The sequence below is a fragment of the Pongo abelii genome, chromosome 20 (genome assembly GCF_028885655.2).
Source record: "Pongo abelii isolate AG06213 chromosome 20, NHGRI_mPonAbe1-v2.0_pri, whole genome shotgun sequence".
Taxonomy (NCBI): domain Eukaryota; kingdom Metazoa; phylum Chordata; class Mammalia; order Primates; family Hominidae; genus Pongo; species Pongo abelii.
The window spans coordinates 17,387,711-17,409,791 of NC_072005.2; the positions used below are offsets into that span (position 1 = coordinate 17,387,711).

Sequence of the window (22,081 nt, forward strand, 5' to 3'; positions counted from 1 at the left end):
CAGCACTTGGGGGAGGCCTACGTGGGCAGGTCACTTGAGTTCGGGAGTTCAAGACCAGCCTGGCCAACACGGTGAAACCCTGTGTCTACTAAAAATACAAAAATTAGCCAGGTGTGGTGTGCGCCTGTAATCCTAGCTACTGGGGAGGCTGAGGCAGGAGAATCACTTGAACCTGGGAGGCAGGGTTTGCAGTGAGCCGAGATCACACCACTGCACTCCAGCCTGGGCAACAGAGCAAGACTCTGTAAAAACAAAACAAAACAAAACAAAAAACTAGGGTTTCTCAACCTCAGCACTGTGCCAGATCATTCTCTGGGGTGGGCACCCGTCCTGTAGACTGTAGGGTGTTGAGCAGCATCCCTGGCCTCCACCCACCAGATGCCTGGAGAGCACTCCCACCCCCAAGTCATGACAACCACAAATGTCTGCAGACATTGGCAAATGTCCCCTGATGGGGATGGTACCGCCCCAGTTGAGAACTACTGTGTTCAACCTGTGGCTCTTGTATTGAAATTAATTCCTCCAAAGGCCTTAATGAAGCCAACAAGGAGATTGACATCTGGCCACAAAATCATGGAGAGAGACTAATTTGCTCCTCCCACAGAGACCCTCCCTAGGGTCTTTTTTCTGAGTCGCCCCAACTGCCTTTTTTTTTTTTTTTTTTTTTTTGGAGTGCAGTGGTGCGATCTCGGCTCACTGCAACCTCTGCCTCCCAGGTTCAAGCGATTGTCATGCCTCAGCCTCCAAAGTGACTGGGACTACAGGCATGTACCACCATGCCCGGCTAATTTTTGTGTTTTTAGTAGAGACAGGGTTTCACCATGTTGGCCAGGCTGGTCTTGAACTCCCTACCTCAGGTGATCTGCCCTGCTCAGCCTCCAAAAGTGCAGGGATTACAGGCATGTGCCACCGCGCCCAGCCTGTCATGGAATTTAAAAAATAAATAGGCTGGGCAGGGTGATGCATGTCTGTAATCCCAGCTACTCAGGAGGCTGAGGTAGGAGAATCGCTTGAACCTGGAAAGTGGAGGTTGCAGTGAGCTGAGATCGCACCACTGCACTCCAGCCTGGGCGACAGAGCGAGACTCTGTTTCAAAAAAATAAAATTAAAATAAAAATAAATTTAAAACTAAATAAATATCCCCAGCCAGGTGTGGTGGTTCACACCTGTAATTCCAGCACTTTGGAAGGCTGAGGTGGGCGGATCACAAGGTCAGGAGTTCAAGACCTCCCTGACCAACATGATGAAACCCCATCTCTAATAAAAATACAAAAATTAGCCGGGCATGGTGGTGCATGACTGTAATCCTAACTATTTAGGAGGCTGAGGCAGGAGAATCGCTTGAACCCAGGAGGCAGAGGTTGCAGTGAGCCGAGATTGCGCCATTGCACTCCAGCCTGGGCGACAGAGCGAGACTCCGTCTCAATAAATAAATAAATAAATATTCCCAAAGGCTCTTAAATATGAGAACTTTTTCAGTGATCCAACTGAAAATCCACTTTTTCAGTGATCGAATGAAGTGGAATGATCAGATGGAAATAATCTTTTTTTTTTTTTTTGAGACAGAGTCTCTCTCTGTCTCCCAGGCTAGAGTGCAGTGGCACTATCTCATCTCACTGCAACCTCTGCCTCCCGGGTTCAAGCAATTCTCCTGCCTCGGCCTCCCACGTAGCTGGGATTACAGGTGCCCTCCACCATGCCCAGCTAACTTTTTGTATTTTTAGCAGAGATCAGGTTTCGCCATGTTGGCCAGGCTGGTCTCGAACTCCTGACCTCAGGTGATCCACCCGCCTCGGCCTCACAAAGTGCTGGGAGTACAGGTGTGAGCCACCACGCCCAGCTGGAAATGATATATTGAAAAGGATCAATGATCCGTGTTGCCAAGTCCAATTCGCCTCAAAGCCCCGCCCCGCTCCAGGGCTTGGGGAGGCTGGCCCAGTCCCCATTTTTGGCAAAAGAGAGAGGGGCAGCATTGAGCACAGTGTCTTTCCCCAGCTGCATGTTTTGTCTTCAGTGGCCTGGGGATGGTCCCAATAGCTCTGGGAACCCTGAGGTGGCAGGCCTGCTTCTAACTCCATCTTCTTTCTGTCACTGCGCCCCCTCCACCCCTCCCCTCAGCGATTTGCATAACCAAATGATCAAGAGCATCAAAGGATTGCCCTGGCAGGGCGAGGACCCCCGTAGCCTTCTGCAGTCCCTCAGTCGGCTCCAGAAACCCCGCGCCTTCATCCTGTGAGTCCCCCACCAAGGCCCTGCTTACAAGTGCGACAACCGCCTCCCCCTACTCCCGCAACCCGGGCAGGGCCTGCAGTCTTCCTAATTTGCATCGGCCACTAAAACCACAGTGCTGTCTCATGGCCCACCCCCAGCCATCACTAAATGCCAATCAATAACACCTCTGGCCTCTGTCTGTGCTGTGGCCCAGGCACGGCCGTCTTCCCAGCACACGGGGCAGCTTCCCAGGAGCACTCCTTCTTCGAGGCATCTAATTTTCCACCTGCAAACGTGCCATCCTCTGTCTCCTCCCCGTGCCTGTCTGGCTTGCAGAGCAAAGCTTGCTCCCGCCTTTGCCACTGTGAGTTTGCAGAGAAGCCATCTGCAGCAGGGCATGCGATTTTCCCGAGAGGGTGGCCCTGCTCTCTGCAGGTGGCCACATAAGCCAGTCAGGAGAGCCCAGAAGGTGCATAAACCGGTTTGGGATCCCGACTGTTAGCACACTGTGGGATCGAGTATTCTCCGCTTTTGGCCTGCAAATGGGGTAATGGACTCTCATGCTTCCATTATGCTGACCCAGCACCAGGCAGGCAGCAGCCTCAGCTGACAGGACATCCACCTGCGGTCACCACATCCCGCCTTTTAGCGGCCATTGGGGTGTAGGCTGGCTGAGAGCAAAGCTTGCACCTGCATGGGAGCCAATGGGAGCCAGTTTCTTTCTTGCTTTCTTTCTTTTTTTGAGACGGAGTTTCACTCTTGTTGCCCAGGCTGGAGTGCAATGGTACGATCTCAGCTCACTGCAACCTCTGCCTCCCAGGTTCAAGCGATTCTCCCGCCTCAGCCTCCTGAGTAGCTGGGATTACTGACACCTGCCACCACCCCCAGCTAATTTTTTGTATTTTTGGTAGAGATGGGGTTTCACCATGTTGGCCAGGCTGGTCTTGAACTCTTGACCTCAGGTGATCCGTCTGTCTCGGCCTCCCAAAGTGCTGGGATTACAGGCATGATTCACCGCGCCCGGCCCTTTTTTTTCTTTCTTTTTTAAGAGATGGGGGTTTCATTCTGTTGCCCAGGCTAGAGTGCAGCAGTGAGACAATCACCGCTCACGGCAGCTTCGACCTCCTGGGCTCAAGCAATCCTCCTGCCTCAACCTCCAGAGTAGCTGGAACTACAGGTGTACATTACCACACCTGTCTAATTTTATTGTTTGTAGAGGTGGAATCTTGCTATGTTATAGCCCAGGGTGTCAGGCTGGTCTCAAACTCCTGGGCTCAAGCGATCCTCCTGCCTCAGCCCCTCAAAGCACTGGGATTACAGGCATGAGCCACCGTACCCAATGGGAGCCTGTTTCAAACTGCTGTTCCTTTTTGTGTTTTTTTTTTTTTGAGGCAGAGTCTCATTCTGTCGCCAGGCTGGAGTGCAGTGGCTCAATCTTGGCTCACTGCAACCTCTGCCTCCCGGGTTCAAGTGATTCTCCTGCCTCAGCCTCCCAAGTAGCTGGGATTACAGGTGTGCACCACCACACCCGGCTAATTTTTTTGTGTTTTTAGTAGAGATGGGGTTTCGCCATGTTGGCCAGGCTGGTCTTGAACTCCTGACCTCAAATGATCCGCCCACCTAGGCCTCAAACTTTTGTTCTTGTTATGCCTTATTTTACCCCACAGGGATTCAGGTGAAACTGTATGCAACCGCGGACGGCTAAGCATCTCACAGATCTGCAAGTTACCGTCTCCTTAGCCGGTCTTCAAAAGGCACCAGGCCTTTTGAATAAATAAATAAATTTATTTATTTATTTATTTTCCCCCTTGGTCTGCAAGATTCCATAAGGTGTCTGAGAACACAGGAGCTATCCCCTTCCTTACCTCAGCCAAAAGAGCAGCTTTGGGTTTTGGGGGGGTTTTTGAGACAGAGTCTCGCTCTGTCACCTAGGCTGGAGTACAGTGGCATGATCTCGGCTCACTGCAACCTCCGCCTCCTGGGTTCAAGCAGTTCTCCTGCCTCAGTCTCTTGAGTAGCTGGGATTACAGGTGCCCGCCACTACACCTGGCTAATTTTTGTATTTTTAGTAGAAACAGGGTTTCACCATGTTGGCCAGGCTGGCCTTGAACTCCTGACCTCAGGTGATCCACTCACCTCAGCCTCCCAAAGTGCTGGGATTATAGGCGTGAGCCACTGAGCCTGGCCAGCTTTGGTTTTCTTCTTTCCCACCAGCATGATCCTGAAAAGAGCTCCCACCCAGGCCCCATTTTGGTTATTTTGCAAGGCAAGTCCCTGCCCTGCCAGCAGAGGGTTCCAGAAGGGCCTCTGTGGGCCTGCTTGGCGTCTACCAGCACATGGCAAAGACAGCCTGGTCACCTGGTCACCACCAGGACTGCTCAAGCTCCCTCCGCCCCACTCACGGCATCCTGCTGAGATTTGGGGGATATGTCAGTTCCTCCATAGCAAGCCCCGTTGGATGCACATCCCACCCTGTAGATTCCTAGCCAGCCCCTCCTACTTCTCAGACATCTGAATGGCCCCAAGACTAAATGCTTTTCTCAGCTTTGGGGCAGCCACCAGCAGAGTCCGGCTGCTGCCATCCCAGGGAAACTGGTGTCCACAGACAGTGGCTAAGGCACGCCACGGTGTGTAGCGTGGAGAGGTGGCGGCGGCGTTGTTGCACTTGCGCCTTCTCACTCTCTCCCCTCTCTCTCTGTCTCTCAGTCTAACCCGCCAGGCGTGGCTTGCTGAACTAACCCAAATCCTGACACTGTGTTCCTTTTGTTCACAAAACCATTTTTAATATTTTGACAGGAAAAGTAAAGGTATCAAACAAAAGCAGATCATTCCAAAGGTAAAAAAAAAAACACACCCCGCGCGACACATTCCAAGATATCTTGCTTCTCTGCCCGTCTTGAGAGCTTTCACTTCTGCAGCTTCATTTCCTCCTCCTTCCCACTATCTCCCCCTCCCTCCAAGAAAAAAAAATCTTCTCATGTTGAGATGATTTGGAGCTGTCTCTTTATGGGTTTCCCAGAAGCAGGGTCTGAGATGGGGTATTTGCACACACAGCGGCTTATGGAGGGGGGCTTACGTGAGAAGACAGAGAGAAGGGGTGAGGGAGGAAGCCAGGGGCGTAAGCGCAGCTGAAGTCTGGCCTCAGCCTGGTCCCACGGGGAACTCTAGTGCGTTCATAGCATCACAGAGCTCATCCTGCCCCAACATAATGGGACCCTTCCGTTTAACACCCCCATCTTCAGTCCCTGGCTACTGGGCCGCTTCCAGACGGGACAAAGAACCAAAGAACCTCCCAAGCGCTCTGTCTTGTTTCCACATACAAGTGCAGCAATTTAGGAAATTTGCAAGAAGAGTAAGAATAGCCTTGCAGTCTAGTTAGCAGGTGGGAGAGGGCTAATTCCTCTTGTCAGCTGATAGAACTGGCTGACACATGACGGTGTCCTGTCCGATGAGCTCATGCGGATGGCACAGAAAGGACCTGGCCCTTTTTGACTCAAGTAATGTAAACTGTAGGAGCTATGCAGAGGAGAGGGACGGCTAGGTTCAGTAGCACTGGCTTCCTCTCCAACCCAGAGGAAGAGGAAATGGGGCAGCCACTCAGGCTGTGAAAGAGGCTGTCATCAGCCCTCCCGGAACCAGCGCTGTGTGCAAGGTGCAAACCCACCTCATTCCACTGGGCCCGCATCAATAGTGTGGTCCTGAGACCAAACCTAAGAGCTGCTGCCTGGGCACTCGCTGCGGGGACGCCTGTGATGCCTCCCCGTGCCCATGTGGGCTGTGGGAGGGCAGGCCGGACCCCATGTGTCTGTCCTAGAACCTACTGGACTCCAAGTCCCTGAAACTCATCATCAGCATGACCCTGCACGACCGCACCACCAAGTCCCTACTGCACCTGCACAAGAAGAAAAAGCCACCAAGCATCAGCGCCCAGTTCCAGGTAGGTGGAGCAGAAGAGGCGGGAGGTGGCGGTCAGCTCAGCCTCACGCTTGTGTAGCTTCACCCGACACCGAGCATAGCCCGTCTCTACTAAAAATACAAAAATTGGCCGGGCGCGGTGGCTCAAGCCTGTAATCCCAGCACTTTGGGAGGCCGAGGCAGGCGGATCACGAGGTCAGGAGATCGAGACCATCCTCACTAACACGGTGAAACCCCATCTCTACTAAAAATACAAAAATTAGCCGGGCGTAGTGGCGGGCACCTGTAGTTCCAGTTACTCGGGAGGCTGAGACAGGAGAATGGCGTGAACCCAAGAGGTGGAGCTTGCAGTGAGCCGAGATGGCGCCACTGCACTCCAGCCTGGGTGACAGAGCCAGACTCCATCTCAAAAAAAAAAAAAATACAAAAATTAGCTGGGCATGGTGGGCACCTGTAATCTCAGCTCCTTGGGAGGCTGAGGCAGGAGAATTGGTTGAACCTGGGAGGCAGAGGTTGTAGTGAGCCAAGATCACGCCATTGCACTCCAGCTTGGGCAACAAGAGCAAGCCTGCGTCTCAAAAAAAAAAAAACACTACATCCATGGTCCCTTCTGAGGCTGATACGTGTTTCAAATCTCCAGAAAGCGTTTTTCTGGTCCTCCCCAGCCTTCCACCTGAGGCAAAAACAAGCACTGGTGGCCCTGGGACCATGGGGACCACATAGCTCCCTCGAGGGTTTCCAGGGATAGCGCAGGCTTGGGTCAGAACGTCCAGCTGGAACCTCTTGTGTCCCACCACCAGGGACCCACATCTGTGCAGACCCCATCCACCCCACACTGATGCTAGAGCGTCCCAGGTCTCCTCCCACAGAACAGCAGCTGCCAGGGTCCCTGATTTAACCCAAATGCTTTCTCTTTCCCTTAACAGACATCCCTTAACAAGCTCTTGGAGGCGCTGGGGAAGGCGGAGCCCTTCTTTATCCGCTGCATCCGTTCCAATGCTGAAAAGGTGAGTTTCTCTAAGGTGTTTGGGAGGAGAAGGCCCATGCGGGACTCTTAGGGGTGTCGGTGTCCCTGCATCCAGCCCCAGCCTCCACCCAGTATGGGGGACGGTGCAGCAGTCCATCCAGAGGCAGCCGGGGATGGAGAATTAGCAGTGAGGATGGCCCAAGTCGCCATTTAAGAGCAGGGACATCATCTGGAACATGGAGAGGCCCAGAGAAGGTTTGATTAGGGAGCGACAGGTCAGGGGTGCTCTTCAGATACATCCCAAAGAGTAGCCGGTGCAAGGAGTGTACTGGAAGGCAGGGGCTGAGATTACATAGCAGAGTCTCAGAGGCACACACAGCCTGCTGCTCACATTACAAGTTTCTAGAGAGACCCTTGGAGCCCCCATGGGACCACCAGTGGGGGCTCCAGGCTCAGCACTGGCACAGGCTTCCTTTACCCCAGAGGTCTACTCCGTCCCTGGGAGGACAGCTCGGGGACTTTGCCAGGGACTGAGCAGGGGTGTGGGCTCCCCGACAAATGTGAGCACACAGCCAGGCAGGAACCTCCCACCAACTGTACCTGGGGAGATGCTCCATAGTGCACCTTCTCTGCTCGTGGGCTGTGCCAGCAGATGATTCTCTGTGATAAGACCCATTTTGTGCACTGGAAGGTGGCAGCATCCCTGGCCTCCACATCCACCCCCAGTCATGACAACCCTCCCCATTCTTTCCCGTTTGCCTTTTTTTGTTTGTTTTTGTTTGTTTGTTTGTTTGTTTTTGAGACAGAATCTCCCTCTGTCTGTCACCCAGGCTGGAGTACAGTGGTGTGATCTCGGCTCACTGCAGCCTCGACCTCCCAGGTTCAAGCCATCCTCCTGGCTTACCCTCCCAAATAGCTGGGATTACAGGTGCCCACCACGCCCAGCTAATTTTTGTATTTTTAGTAGAGACGGGGTTTCACCATGTTGGCCAGGCTGGTCTTGAACTCCTGACTTCAAGTGATCCACCCATCTCAGCCTCCCAAAGTGCTGGGATTACAAGCATAAGCCACCACGCCCAGCACCGTTTGTCTTTATAGCAACACCTTGCCTTATCCCTTACTGCCCACCAGAGTGAAGTCCAGACCCCTGAGCTCCAGGCTTAAAGCCCACTGAGGCAGCCGCATTTCCAGCCTCTTCTCTCCCCTGGCAGGAAGCATCTCCCTGTGTCCCCATCAGCCCCTTGGCTTCTTCCTTCTCCTCTGGGCCTCCACCCAGCTGTTCTCTGCCTGTTCCCTCCTCAGGACACAGCCCAGCATCTCCTCTCTCCTGGGACACCTCCCATGGGGTGCTGGGCTTTGTCCGCCCCATCACCTGTGTGTGGCTCCTGCCCCCAGACCAAGCTCTCCTCTCCACCGAATCCCCAGCACTTACCCCAGTGCCTGGCAGAGAACAGGCCCAGAACACTGGGCTTTGTCCGCCCCCATCACCTGTGTGTGGCTCCTGCCCCCAGACCAAGCTCTCCTCTCCACCGAATTCCCAGCACTTACCCCGGTGCCTGCCATGGAGAACAAGCCCAGAACAGATTTGCATTTGGGTTCTTTTTTTTTTCTTTTTTCTTTTTTTTTTTTTTTTAATAAATTTAAATGACTAGAGATGGGGTCTCACTATGTTGCCCAGGCTGGTCTCGAACTCCTGGCCTCAACTGATCCTCCCATCTTGGCCTCATTCCAGAAAGAGTGTCTGGAGCAAGGACGGACCCCTTGTCCAGGTGCTCCTGGCTGCCGTGCCGTAGAACACTCCCAGGTCGGCTAGCCAGCACCCACATGTGCACCCTGACCATGTCTGTGTTTGGGATCCCAAGAGGCAGTGGTCGCATGGGAAAGTGCCCTCATCTCACAGTTCCCAGGCCTGAGCCGCCGACAGACTTGGGCATCCTGTCAGGTCAAGGCCACCTGCCTGATCTCTCGCATTCCCATTTCAGAAAGAGCTGTGCTTTGACGACGAGCTGGTCCTGCAGCAGCTGCGCTACACCGGCATGCTGGAGACCGTGCGCATCCGGAGGTCAGGATACAGCGCCAAGTACACGTTCCAGGTAGGCCACAAGCACACGTACCTGGACACACCTGTTTCATGGCAAAGGCAATCACCCTCTTCCAAAGAGAGCTCCTTGCTGGAGTGTAAACCCAGCAGGTTGGCCAGGTGCAGTGAGTGGCTCACGCCTGTAATCCCAGCACCTTGGGAGGCCGACGTGGGTGGATCACCTGAGGTCAAGAGTTCAAGACCAGCCTGACCAACATGGTGAAACCCCATCTCTACTAAAAATACAAAAATTAGCCGGGTGTGGCAGCAGCTGCCTGTACTCCTAGCTACTGAGGAGGCTGAGGCAGGAGGATCCCTTGAATCCAGGAGGCGGAGGTTGCAGTGAGCCGAGATCGAGCCACTGCACTCCAGCCTGGGCAACAGAGCAAGACTCCATCTCAGAAAAAAAGAAAAAAGAAACCCCTGCCTCATGCCAAGAGCTGGTACTGCCTCATGCCAAGAGCTGGCACCTGTGTCACCCTGAGCCCAAAGCCAGAGATGACAGCACCTGATTCCTTTTCACGCTTTCCCTTCATAGCCCCAGGGACTAGAATGTAATGTGCCTTTTTTCTCATCCACTGAATAGAAATAATGTCTTTCTAATCCTATGCGGATAAGAAAAGCAAAATTATAAAAAATGCAGAAATGCTGGTGTGTTTTACCAATGCTTGGCCCTTAAATATTTGAAATAATAATTTACTAAAAAGAAATGTTCCGGGCAGGTGTAGTGGCACACGCCTATAATCCCAACACTTTGGGAGGCCAAGGCAGGAGGATCACTTGAGCCTAGGAGTTTGAGACCAGCCTGGACAACATAGTGAGACCCCGTCTCTGCAAAAAATTTAAAAATCAGCTGGGCACAGTGGCTCATGCCTGTAATTCCAGCATTTTGGGAGGCCAAGGCAGGTGGATCACTTGAGATCAGGAGTTCGTTACCAGCCCGACCAACATGGTGAAACCGCGTCTCTACTAAAAATACAAAAAAAAAAAAAATTAGCCAGGCATGGTGGGGCACACCTGTAATCTCAGCTACTTGGGAGGCTGAGGCAGGAGAATCGCTTGAACCCGGGAGATGGAGGTTGCAATAAGCCGAGATCACGCCATTGCACTGCAGCCTGGCCAACAAGAGCAAAACTCCGCCTCAAAAAAAAAAAAAAAAAAAATTAGCCAGACAAGGTGGTGTGCACCTCTGGTCCCAGCTACTCAGGAGGCTGAGGTGAGAAGATCACTTGAACCCAAGTAGTTTGAGGCTACAGTGAGTTACGACTGAGCCACTGCACTCCAGCCTGGATGGCAGAGCAAGACCCTGTCTCAAAAAAAAAAAAAAACTAGAGGCCCAGTGTGGTGGCTCATGCCTGTAATTAGCACTTTGGGAGGGCAAGGCAGGCAGATTGCTTGAGCTCAGGAGCTTAAAATCAGTCCAGGCAACATGGTGAAACCCCGTCTCCACACAAAAATACAAAAGCCAGGCGTGCTGGCATGCAATATACTTCCAGCTACTTGTGGGACTGAGGCAGGAGGATTGCTTGAGTCTGGGAGGTTGAAGGTGCAGTGAGCCATGTTTGTACCACTGCACTCCAGCCTGGGCAACAGAGCGAGACTCTGTCTCAAAAAAAAAAAAAAAAAAAAAAAAAAAAACATGTTCCTCCAGCTACAATCTAACTAACTCCCCCACAAGTCCTAGACTGTAAGCCCCGTTGCAAGGGTGGCTGTGGTTCCCAGCCACCTTGACCATCTAAAAGATCTAGGACCTTGTATCTGCAGTGGTCTTTCTTAAGATTACAGACTGTTGGTCGGGTGCGGTGGCTCATGCCTGTAATCCCAGCACTTTGGGAGGCCAAGGCAGGCGGATCACGAGGTCAGGAGATCGAAACCATCCTGGCTACCATGGTGAAACCCTGTCTCTACTAAAAAAAATAAAAATTAGCCGGGTGAGGTGGCGGGTGCCTGTAGTCCCAGCTACTCGGGAGGCTGAGGCAGGAGAATGGTGTGAACCCAGGAGGAGGAGCTTGCAGTGAGCCGAGATTGTGCCACTGCAATCCAGCCTGGGCGGCAAAGTGAGACTCCGTCTCAAAAAAAAAAAAAGATTACAGACTGTTGACCTGGCATGGTGGCTCACGCCTGCAATCATAACACTTTGGGTCACGTGACCCATCTACCACTGCACCCAGCTGAGAACCCATTTCTTTCTTTATTTTTTTTTGGGGGGGAGGTGCAGAGCCTTGCTCTGTCGCCCAGGCTGGAGTACAGTGGCGTGATCTCGGCTCACTCCAACCTCCACCTCCTGGGTTCAAGTGATTCTCCTTCCTCAGCCTCTCCAGTACATGGGGTTACAGGTGCCTGCCACCATTCCTGGCTAATTTTGGTAGAGACGGGGTTTTGCCATGTTGGCCAGGCTGGTCTCATTGGTTGAGCTCAGGAGTTCAAGACCAGCTTTGGCAACATGGCAAAACCCTGTCCCTACAAAAAATTTTTTTTAATTAGCCGGGCATGGTAGCTACAGGACTATGTGCCGTAGTCCCAGCTTCCAGGGAGACTGAGGCAGGAGAATCGCTTGAGCCCAGGAGGTCAAGGCTGCAGTGAGCTGAGATCACACCACTGCACTCCAGCCTGGGTAACAAAGTGAGACCCTGTCTCAAAAAAAAAAAAAAAAAAATCAGACCATTTCTTTTTTTTTTCTCTTAAGACGGAGTCTCTCTCTGTCACCCAGGCTGGATTGCAATGGCGCAGTCTTGGCTCACTGCAACCTCTGCCTCCCAGGTTCAAGTGATTATCCTGCCTCAGCCTCCCAAGTAGCTGGGACTACAGATGTCTGCCACCATGCCCGGCTAAGTAGAGATGGGGGTTTCACCATGTTGGCCAAGCTGGTCTCGAACTCCTGACCTCAGGTGATCCACCCGCCTCGGCCTCCCAAAGTGCTGGGATTACAGGCGTGAGCCACCACGCCCGGCCCAGACTGTTTCTGAAAGCCTGAAATTTTAGATTTGTCATTACCATTCCCGTCAAACCCAACTTCACCTTAACCAGGGTCACCAGATCCCCATCTCCTCATTGCTGGCCGGAACACTCACCTAGATGCTCCTTTCTCCACCCAAATAACCTAGGATTTCACCGAGCAGTTCCAGGTCCTCCTGCCCAAGGATGCCCAGCCCTGCAGGGAGGTCATCTCCACCCTCCTGGAGAAAATGAAGATAGACAAGAGGAACTACCAGATCGGGAAGACCAAGGTCAGCGCTCCTGCCTCTCGGGGCACTGCAAACCCACACCCTGCCTTCCGCCGCACACCGTGTCTCCCCAGGCCCCCAGGGCCACTCTCTGAAACATACAGGGTTCTGTCTAGGAAATGCATTTCTCAGGACCCAGCAGAGCACTGCACCTAAGGGATAGGGGCCGCCCTGGCTGAGCCCCCACCTGCTGTTCTTCAGCGGGGCTCAGCGACTCCCTCCACGTCACCTGTTTATTGCTGCCTCACAGGTAGGAAAGGGACGATCGTGCTAACTGGCAGGATTTAGGAGATGGTCATTCCCCTTTACAGTATCAGGCAGGAGGTGGCCTGCACTTGTCCTCCCTTTCAGAGGTTGTCTCCCATCTCTGGGCATGTGTTTGCCTCTTGCTGTGACAGCATTACTCACACCCTTGTTTAACAAGTGCCAAGGTTAGTCCCCCTGAAGGCCTCACCTGGTGTAAAAAATTCCCTTCCAGCCAAGCGAGGTGGCATGCACCCAGAGTCCCAGCTACTTGAAAGGCTGAGGTGGGAGGATCCCTTGAGCCCAGGAGTTTGAGACCAGCCTGGGAAACATAGCGGGACCCCATCTCTATACAATATTTAAAAATTAGCCAAGCGTGGTGGCATGCACCTGTGGTCTCAACTGCTTGGCAGGCTAAGGCAGGAGTTTGAGACTGCAGTGAGCCATGATTGCACCACTGCACTTCAGCCTGGGTGACCGAGCGAGATCTCATTTCTTTTTCTTTTTTGTTTTTATTTTTGAGACAGAGTCTCGCTCTGTCGCCCAGACAGGTGGTGTGATCTCAGCTCACTGCAACCTCCACTTCCCAGGTTCAACTGGTTCTCCTGCCTCAGCCTCCAAGCAGCTGGGATTACAGGTGCCCGCCACCACACCTGACTAATTTTTGTATTTTTACTAGAGACAGGGTTTTATTACAGGCACACACCTGTAGTCCCAGCTACTCGGGAGGCTGAGGCAGAAGAATCGCTTGAACCCGGGAGGCGGAGGTTGCAGTGAGCTGAGATCGGGCCACTGCACTCCAGCCTGGTGAGACTCCATCTCAAAAAAAAGCCACAGCCAGGTGCAGTGGCTCAGGCCTGTAATCCCAGCATTTTGGGAGGCCAAGGAGGGTGGATCACTTGAGGTTGGGAGTTCGAGACCAGCCTGGCCAACATGGTGAAACCCTGTCTCTACTAAAAATACAAAAATTAGCCAGGCCTGGTGATGGGCACCTGTAGTCCCAGCTACTCGGGAGGCTGAGGCAGGAGAATCACTTGAACCCGGTAGGCGGAGGTTGCAGTGAGCTGAGATCATGCCACTGCACTCCAGCCTGGGCAACAGAGTGAGACTCCATCTCAAAAAAATAATAAATAAATAAATAAATAAATAAAGCCCTGGTTGGTCAGCACACCAGAGTGGGCTACGCAGACCTCCCAGGCACAGAGATGGTGTCGGGGCAGCGCGGCTGACCCTACCCGACCCCGTGCCCACCAGGTCTTCCTGAAGGAGACGGAGCGGCAAGCCCTGCAAGAGACTCTGCACCGGGAGGTGGTGCGGAAAATCCTGCTGCTGCAGAGCTGGTTCCGGATGGTGCTGGAGCGTCGGCACTTCCTGCAGATGAAGCGGGCTGCCGTCACCATCCAGGCCTGCTGGCGATCCTACCGGGTCCGGAGGGCGCTGGAGAGGACGCAGGCCGCCGTGTACCTCCAGGCCACATGGAGGGGCTACTGGCAGCGGAAGCTCTACCAGCGCCAGAAACAGAGCATCATCCGCCTGCAGAGCCTGTGCCGGGGGCACCTGCAGCGCAAGAGGTGAGCAGAGCCGGGCCACGCTCCTCGGAATATTCCAGAAGCCAAAAGGGTCACTCACCAAATTGCTGCCCATGATATACCATCTGGCCTGTGGCACTAAGGGGATGTCATTCTGGACACAGGGAAAGGTTGGTGGGAAACCAGACGCCTGGGCACTCATGGGCTGCAGAGAGGTGCTCCAAGGCTGGCAGGCAGCACTCAGGGACAAAGCCTTGCTTTGCCATTGGCTGCACCCATTCTCTGCCCAGGGACTCCCCTGTATCTGGATCGGTCAGGGAACACCTGGATTCAGGGTTGGAGGGGCTGCCTGGACCAGCCCAACACTCACATGGAGCTGGGGCATCCACCAGACACAGAGAAGCCCCCAGGAGGATATCAGCAGCTCCCGTCCCAGCACCCACAGCTCTGAGCCTAGCCCCTCCCCGACCTAGGCACCCTGTGCACCTCTCCCCTGCCCACACAGACCCAGCTCTGCCACAAGTCAGGTCCCAGCTCCCGGAGCAGGCCCTACCCACACATGCAAAAGCCTCTTAGGCCAGGTGCAATGGCTCATGCCTATAATCCCAACACTTTGGGAGGCCTAGGTAGGAGGATCGCTTGAGCACAGGAGTTTGAGACCATCCTGGCCAATATAGCAAGATGCCATCTCTACACAAAATTAAAGACTTAGCCAGGTGTGGTGGTACACACCTGTAGTCCCAGCTATTCAGGAAGCTGAGGTGGGAGGATCACCTGGGCCTGGGATGTCGAGGCTGCAGTGAGCTATGATTACGCCACTGCACTCCTGCCTGAGTGACAGAGCCAGACACTGTCTCTAAAAACAAAACAGGCTGGGCATAGTGGCTCACACCTGTAAGGCCAGCACTTTGGGAGGCCAAGGCAGGCAGATCGCATGAGGCCAGGAGTTCGAGACCAGCCTGGCCAACATGGCAAAACCCCATCTCTACTAAAAATACAAAAATTTGCCGGGCTTGGTGGTGCATGTCTATAATCTCAGTTACTAGGGAGGCTGAGACACAAGAATCACTTGAACCCGGGAGGCAGAGGTCTCAGCAAGCCAAGATCGTGCCACTGCATTCCAGCCTGGACAACAGAGCGAGGCTCTGTCTCAAAAATAAAATAAAATAAATAAAAATAAAAACAAAACAAAAAGCCTCCTAGAAAAAGACCCAAGGGAAAGCCCACAGTGGACCCCAAAGGAGTTTGAGGCTTCTTAACAGAACTCGCCCACCACAGCCCCAACAAGGGTCCTCTCCCCTAACAAGGCAGCCAGGCAGACGCAGGGCAGGGGTTATCTGTGACATCGAGGGGGCACCACCCTCAGCCTCCTTTCCTGATCGAGGAGATTCCTGCTTTCCAGAAGTATCTCTCAGGGCCACTGGGCACAGGCGAAGCCCCGTCTGCAGCCCGCAGGCTGGGGGTCCCATCAGAACTCAGTGGGAGGTGGAGGGAGTGTTTGTTTCTGAACCAGCTGTCTGCTTTTTCCTCACTCCAGCTTCAGCCAGATGATCTCAGAGAAGCAGAAGGCAGAAGAGAAGGAGAGGGAAGCCCTGGAAGCCGCAAGAGCAGGCGCTGAGGAGGGCGGGCCGAGTCAGGTGGCCGGCGGGCAGCAGGTAGCTGAGCAGGGGCTGGAGCCGGCGGAGGATGGCGAGCACCCGGCATCGGAGCCTGAGGTGCAGCCAAGTGACAGGTCCCCCCTAGAGCACTCCTCACCTGAGAAGGAGGCCCCAAGCCCAGAGAAGACTCTCCCGCCCCAGAAAACCGTGGCGGCTGAAAGTCACGAGAAAGTCCCCAGCAGCCGGGAGAAGCGTGAGTCGCGTCGGCAAAGAGGGCTGGAGCACGTCAAGTACCAGAACAAACACATCCAGTCCTGCAAGGAGGAGAGTGCCCTCAGAGAACCTTCCAGAAGGGTCACCCAGGAGCAAGGGGTGAGTCTCCTGGAAGACAAAAAGGAGAGCAGAGAAGATGAAACCCTTCTAGTCATAGAGACGGAGGCTGAGAACACATCTCAAAAGCAGCCCACAGGGCAACCCCAGGCCATGGCAGTTGGCAAGGTCTCTGAAGAAACCGAGAAGACACTGCCCAGTGGGAGCCCCAGGCCTGGCCAGTTGGAGCGGCCGACCAGCCTGGCCTTGGACAGCAGCGTCAGCCCACCGGCCCCTGGCAGCGCCCCTGAGACCCCCGAGGACAAGAGCAAACCATGTGGCAGCCCAAGGGTTCAGGAAAAGCCCGACAGCCCTGGAGGCTCCACACAGATCCAGCGGTACCTGGATGCCGAGCGGCTGGCCAGCGCCGTGGAGCTGTGGCGGGGCAAGAAGCTGGTGGCCACCGCCAGCCCTAGTGCCATGCTCAGCCAGTCCCTGGACCTCAGCGACAGACACCGGGCCACAGGGGCCGCCCTCACGCCCACAGAGTAAGCCCCACACCCTCTTTTGTCTGAGCACCAGGGTCCAGGCCAGGTGGGTGAGGCCAGGGGCAGTGCCACACATCCTGGAAACACATGTGTGATCATGCCCAGTGGGTGTGCAGGAGCCCTGAGGGAGGATGACGAGCAGGACATGCCAAAGACCAAGTGAAGACAAGGCAGCCAGCCAGGGCCCAGGCTGGGACCCAGAGCTTTGAGGGGTCCCCAGAAGGAGCTGTGCTCACACAGAAAGGCCCCGGCCTTGAGAGAGGTGGCTCCTCAGGTCAAGGTCCCTGCTGCCCAGAAATCTTGGGCCTTGGTTTCTAATTGGTGAACAGGACTAACTGCACTCCTCAGGGTTAAAGGAGCAGGGGCTTGCTCTGCCTGAGCCTTAGTAAGCCAAGTGTCGGTGACTTGGAATCTCCAGCTCCCTCTTCTAGAGGGCCTGCAGGACCAAAGGAAAGAAATTAGGGAGGAGACAGGCCTTCCCTGCAGCAGGCCTGCTCAGCCTCCCACTGCTCGTATTGGGGGCCAGATCATTCTCTGTGGTGAGGGCTGTCCTGTGTATCATAGGTTGTTGAGCAGCATCCCTGGTCTCCACTTACCACATGCCAGGAGTATTATAGATAGATGACGGATGGAGGGAGGGAAGGAGAGAGAGAGGGAAGGATGTGTGGGTGGGTGGATGGATGGATGGATGGAAGATAGAGATGATGGAGGGATGGATAGAAGGAAGATAGAGATGATGGAGGGATGGATGGGTAGAAAATGGATAGAGGTGATGGATGGAAGACAGATACAGATGATGGATGGATGGAAGATACACATGATGGATGAAGGGATGTATAGATAGAAGACAGGTAGTAATGATGGATAGAGGCACGGATGGATGGATGATACAGATGATGGGGAGATGGATGGATAGAAGATGGGTAGAAATTAGGCTGGGCGCGATGGCTCATGCCTGTAATCCCAGCACTTTGGGAGGCCAAGAGTTTGAGAGGAGTTCAAGACCAGCCTGGCCAACATGGTGAAACCCTGTCTCTACTAAAAATACAAAAATTAGCTGGGCCTGGTGGTGCGTGCCTGTAATCCCAGCTACTGGGGAGGCTGAGACAGGAGAATCGCTTGAACCTGGGAGGCGGAGGTTGCAGTGAGCCGAGATCAAGCCACTGCACTCCAGCCTGGATGACAGAGATGAGACTCTGTCTCAAAAAAAAAAAAAAAAAAAAAAAAGGTAGAGATTATGGATGGAAGGAAGATAGATGCCGATGATAGATGGATGGAAGGAAGATAGGTAAATAGAGACAATGAATGGAGGGACAGAAAATAGGTAGAGATGATGGGTGGGTGGGTGGATGGATGGATGGATGGACAGACAGAAGGATGGGTGCATGGCTGGAAGACAGAAATGGAGAGATGGAAGGAACATAGAGTTGATGGATGGAGGGATGGATAGATGATAGGTAGAGATTATGGATGGGAGGAAGATAGAGATGATGGAGGGATGGATGGGTAGAAGATAGGTAGAGCCAGGTGCAGGGGCTCACACCTATAATCACAACACTTTGAGAGGCCGAGGTGGGTGGATCACCTGAGGTCAGGAGTTTGAGACCAGCCTGGCCAACGTGGCAAAACCCTGTCTCTACTAAAAATACCAAAAATTAGCCGGACGTGTTGGCGCATGCCTCTAATCCCAGCTACTTGGGAGGCTGAGGGAGGAGAATCACTTGAACCTGGGAGGCGGAGGTTGCAGTGAGCCGAGATCACACCATTGCACTCCAGCCTGGGCAACAAGAGCAAAACTCCGTCTAAAAAAGCAAAAAAAGATAGGTAGAGATGACAGATGAAGAGATGGATGGAAGACAGATAAAGAGGATGGATGGGTTGAAGATACAGACAATGAGTCAATGAGTAGAAGGATGGATGGACAGATAGACAGACAGACAGGCAGACAGGCAGGCAGGCAGGCAGGCAGGGTCTCTTGGGCTAAGGCAGGGTTTCCTACCCTCCACACTCAACATCTGGGGCTGGCTCACTCTCTGGGGTGGAGACCATTCTCTGTAGGGTATTGAGTAGCATCCCTGCCCTCCACTCACCAGAGGCCAGAAGTACCCACCCACTCCATTCCCCCTACCCCAGTGGTGACAACCAAAACTGTCTCTAGACATTGCCAAGTGTCCCCTGGCGGGGGCAGAACTGCCCAAGTGAGAACCCAAGAACCACTAAGACGAGAATGCCACTGACTCACTCTAGTCAGTAAAAGCCATGTTTCTGTGATCTTGCAGGGAGAGGCGCACCTCCTTCTCCACGAGCGATGTCTCCAAGCTCCTCCCGTCCCCGGTCAAGGCTCAGGTAACAACAACATGGCGAAACCCCGTCTCTACTAAAAATACAAAAATCAGCCAGGCGTGGTGGCGCATGCCTGTAACCCCCGCTACTCAGGAGGCTGAGGCAAGAGAATCACTTGAACCTGGTGGCGGGGTAGAGGTTGTAGTGAGCCGAGACCAGGCCACTGCACTCCAGCCTGGGCAACTAGAGTGAGACTCCGTCTCAAAAAAAAAAAAAAAAAAAAAAGCAGGAAGTGAGGTCGGTGGATGGAGTGTAAACGCCTGCAGGGGCTTCCCCATCTAGCACAGGCCTGCCAGCCTTTCCTTAGCAGCCCCTCCCTGCACGTCTTGCAGCCTGCAGCAGAAACCACGGACACAGAGCGAAGTGTGAAGAAGCCAGCTGTCCAGAAGAAGAAGTCTGGCGACGCATCCTCCCTCCCAGACGCAGGGCTGTCCCCGGGCTCTCAGGTCGACTCTAAGTAAGTATTGGGCTTGGGGGAAACTCAGGCCACCACAGGATGCCCGGGGTCCCTGCCAGGGCCTCGCAGCAGTGTGGCCTCCTAAACCAATCACATTTACAAAGCACGTTCACAAAGGCATTTGCTCAGTAGAAACTGAATGAGGAGGCCAGCCCGGCACGGTGGCTCACGCCTATAATCCCAGCACTTTGGGAGGCCGAGATGGGTGGATCACTTGAGGTCAGGAGTTGGAGACCAACCAGGCCAACATTGTGAAACCCCATCTCTACTAAAAATACAAAAATTAGTTGGGCTTGATGGCGCGCACCTATAAACCCAGCCACTCGGGAGGCTAAGGCAGGAGAATCGCTTGAACTCGGGAGGTGGAGGTTGCAGTGAGCTGAGATCATGCCACTGCACTCCAGCCTGAGTGACGGAAACTCCGTCTCAAAAAAAAAAGCCTCTAGGGCAGGATCCTTCCTGCCTCTTCTGGCTTTTGGGGGCTCCAGGTGTTCCTTGCCTTGTGGCTACATCACTCTAATCTCTGTCTCTATCGGCACTTGGCCTTCCCCTCAGTGTCTGTGTCTTCTGTTCTCTGTCCCTTAAAAGGACACGTGGCTGAATGGATGCAGTGGGTCACACCTGTAATCCCGACACTTTGGGAGGCCAAGGTGGGATGATCACTTGAAGCCAGGAGTTCAAGACCAGCCTGGGCAGCGTGGCAAAAGCTTGTCTCTACAAAAAAATTTGAAACATTAGCCAGGCAGGGCGGTACATGCCTGTAGTCCCAGCTACTCAGGAGGCTGAAACAGGAGGATCCCTTGAGGCCAAGAGTTCAAGGCTGCAGTGAACTGTGATCATACCACTGCACTCCAGCCTGGGCAACAGAATGAGACTCTTGTCTCTAAAAAAACTTTTTTTAACTTAAAAAGATAATGAGCTAGGCACATGGCTTGTACCTATAATCCCAACAACTCAGGAGGCTGAGGTGGGAGGATCGTGCTTGTGAGGCCAGGAGTTTGAGGCTGTAGTGAGCTATGATCACACCACTGCAGTCCAGACTGTGTGACAGAGTCACACCCCAACTGGAACAAAAAAGAAAAGAAAATGGAGTCCCCCTGTGGCTTCTGTTTGGTATCCTTCTTTCTTCACGTAACTCCCCTGCCAGTACAAAGAAAGGGCTATTGCTCTTTATAAGATGATCCTTTTTTTTTTTTTTTTTTTTTGAGACGGAATCTCACTCTGTTGCCCAGTCTGGCAGTCTGGAGTGCAATGACGCAATCTCGGCTCACTGCAGCCTCCACCTCTCAGGTTCAAGCGATTCTCCTGACTCAGCCTCCCAAGTAGCTGGGACTACAGGTGTACACCACCATGCCCGGCTAATTTTTTTTTCTTTTTTTCTTTTTTTTTTAATATTTTTGGTACAGAAGGGGTTTCGCTATGTTGCCCAGCCTGGTCTCAAACTCCTGGGCTCAGCTGATCCACCCACCTCAGCCTGCCAAAGTGCTGAGATTACACAGGCGTGAGCTACCATACCCAGCCAGATCTTCTTGTTGTTGTTGTTGTTGTTGGGTTTTTTTTTTTTTTTTTTTTTAAGACAGAGTCTCACTCTGTCACCCAGGCTGGAGTGCAATGGCACGATCTCAGCTCACTGCAACCTGCAACCTCCACCTCCTGGGTTCAAGCAATTCTCCTGCCTCAACCTCTCAAGTAGCTGGGACTACAGGAACCCACCATCACGTCCTGCTATTTTTTTGTATTTGTAATAGAGACAGGGTTTTGCCATGTTGGCCAGGCTGGTCTCGAACTCCTGACCTCAGATGATCCACCCGCCTGGATCTCCCAAAGTGCTGGGATTACAGGCATGAGCCACCATGCCAGGCCAGATCCTTTTTTAAGTCAGGCAATGATAGAGCATTTGCCATGTGTCCAGTCACAGGGAGGCTGGGCCTCACGTCCATTTTCATTTCAGACTTAAAAGAAGCCACGTACTTTCTCCTGCAGATCCACGTTTAAGAGGCTTTTTCTGCATAAAACCAAGGATAAAAAATACAGCCTGGAGAGCGCGGAGGAGCTGGAGAATGCAATGTCCGGGCAGGTGGTGCTGGAAGCCACCAGCATGAAGAAGGGCCTGGAAGGTTGGTCGCCTGCAGCCTCAGGGACAGACAGCAGAGCCACCAGTGCCCCTGGGGACATTCACTGTCCCCAAATGGGGCCTTGAGTTGGCTGTGGGCCAAGCCCTAGGCACAGAGCCAGGGGTTTCTGGCCCTGGATAAAGGCGTGCTGTAGGAGGTCCCCTGCATCCTCACCCTGAACTCACCCTCACCGGCTGCTTCCTGTCCCCCCTCAGCCCCCTCCGGACAGCAGCACCGCCACGCCGCAGGTGAGAAGCGCACCAAGGAACCAGGAGGCAAAGGGAAGAAGAACCGAAACGTCAAGATTGGGAAGATCACGGTGTCGGAGAAGTGGCGGGAATCGGTGTTCCGCCAGATCACCAACGCCAACGAGCTCAAGTACCTGGACGAGTTCCTGCTTAACAAGGTGGGACCACTAGGCGAGAGCCAGGGGCATGAGGTCTGGTCCCCAGGGGAACCACCACAGCCAGGCAGTGTTTTCTGAAACACACACCACAGGGTTTAGCAGGTCAAGAATACAAAGTCCAGGCTCAGGCCAGGGAC

At 53.5% G+C, this 22,081-nt stretch overlaps 1 protein-coding gene across 3 annotated transcripts in view; it reads left to right on the forward strand.

The window, feature by feature from the left end:
* The window catches only part of MYO9B (myosin IXB), a 136,437-nt gene that overhangs the window by 102,064 nt on the left and 12,292 nt on the right, over window positions 1-22,081 (forward strand). For all 3 annotated transcript variants that reach the window (XM_063719328.1, XM_024236773.3, XM_063719329.1), the window contains 12 exons: window positions 2,119-2,232; window positions 5,008-5,047; window positions 6,026-6,148; window positions 7,053-7,133; window positions 9,076-9,186; window positions 12,278-12,400; window positions 13,895-14,211; window positions 15,707-16,624; window positions 18,904-18,970; window positions 19,300-19,424; window positions 21,408-21,541; window positions 21,754-21,944. In XM_063719328.1, coding sequence (XP_063575398.1) covers window positions 2,119-2,232; window positions 5,008-5,047; window positions 6,026-6,148; window positions 7,053-7,133; window positions 9,076-9,186; window positions 12,278-12,400; window positions 13,895-14,211; window positions 15,707-16,624; window positions 18,904-18,970; window positions 19,300-19,424; window positions 21,408-21,541; window positions 21,754-21,944 — 2,344 coding nt within the window. The remainder of the gene's footprint in view (window positions 1-2,118; window positions 2,233-5,007; window positions 5,048-6,025; window positions 6,149-7,052; window positions 7,134-9,075; window positions 9,187-12,277; window positions 12,401-13,894; window positions 14,212-15,706; window positions 16,625-18,903; window positions 18,971-19,299; window positions 19,425-21,407; window positions 21,542-21,753; window positions 21,945-22,081) is intronic.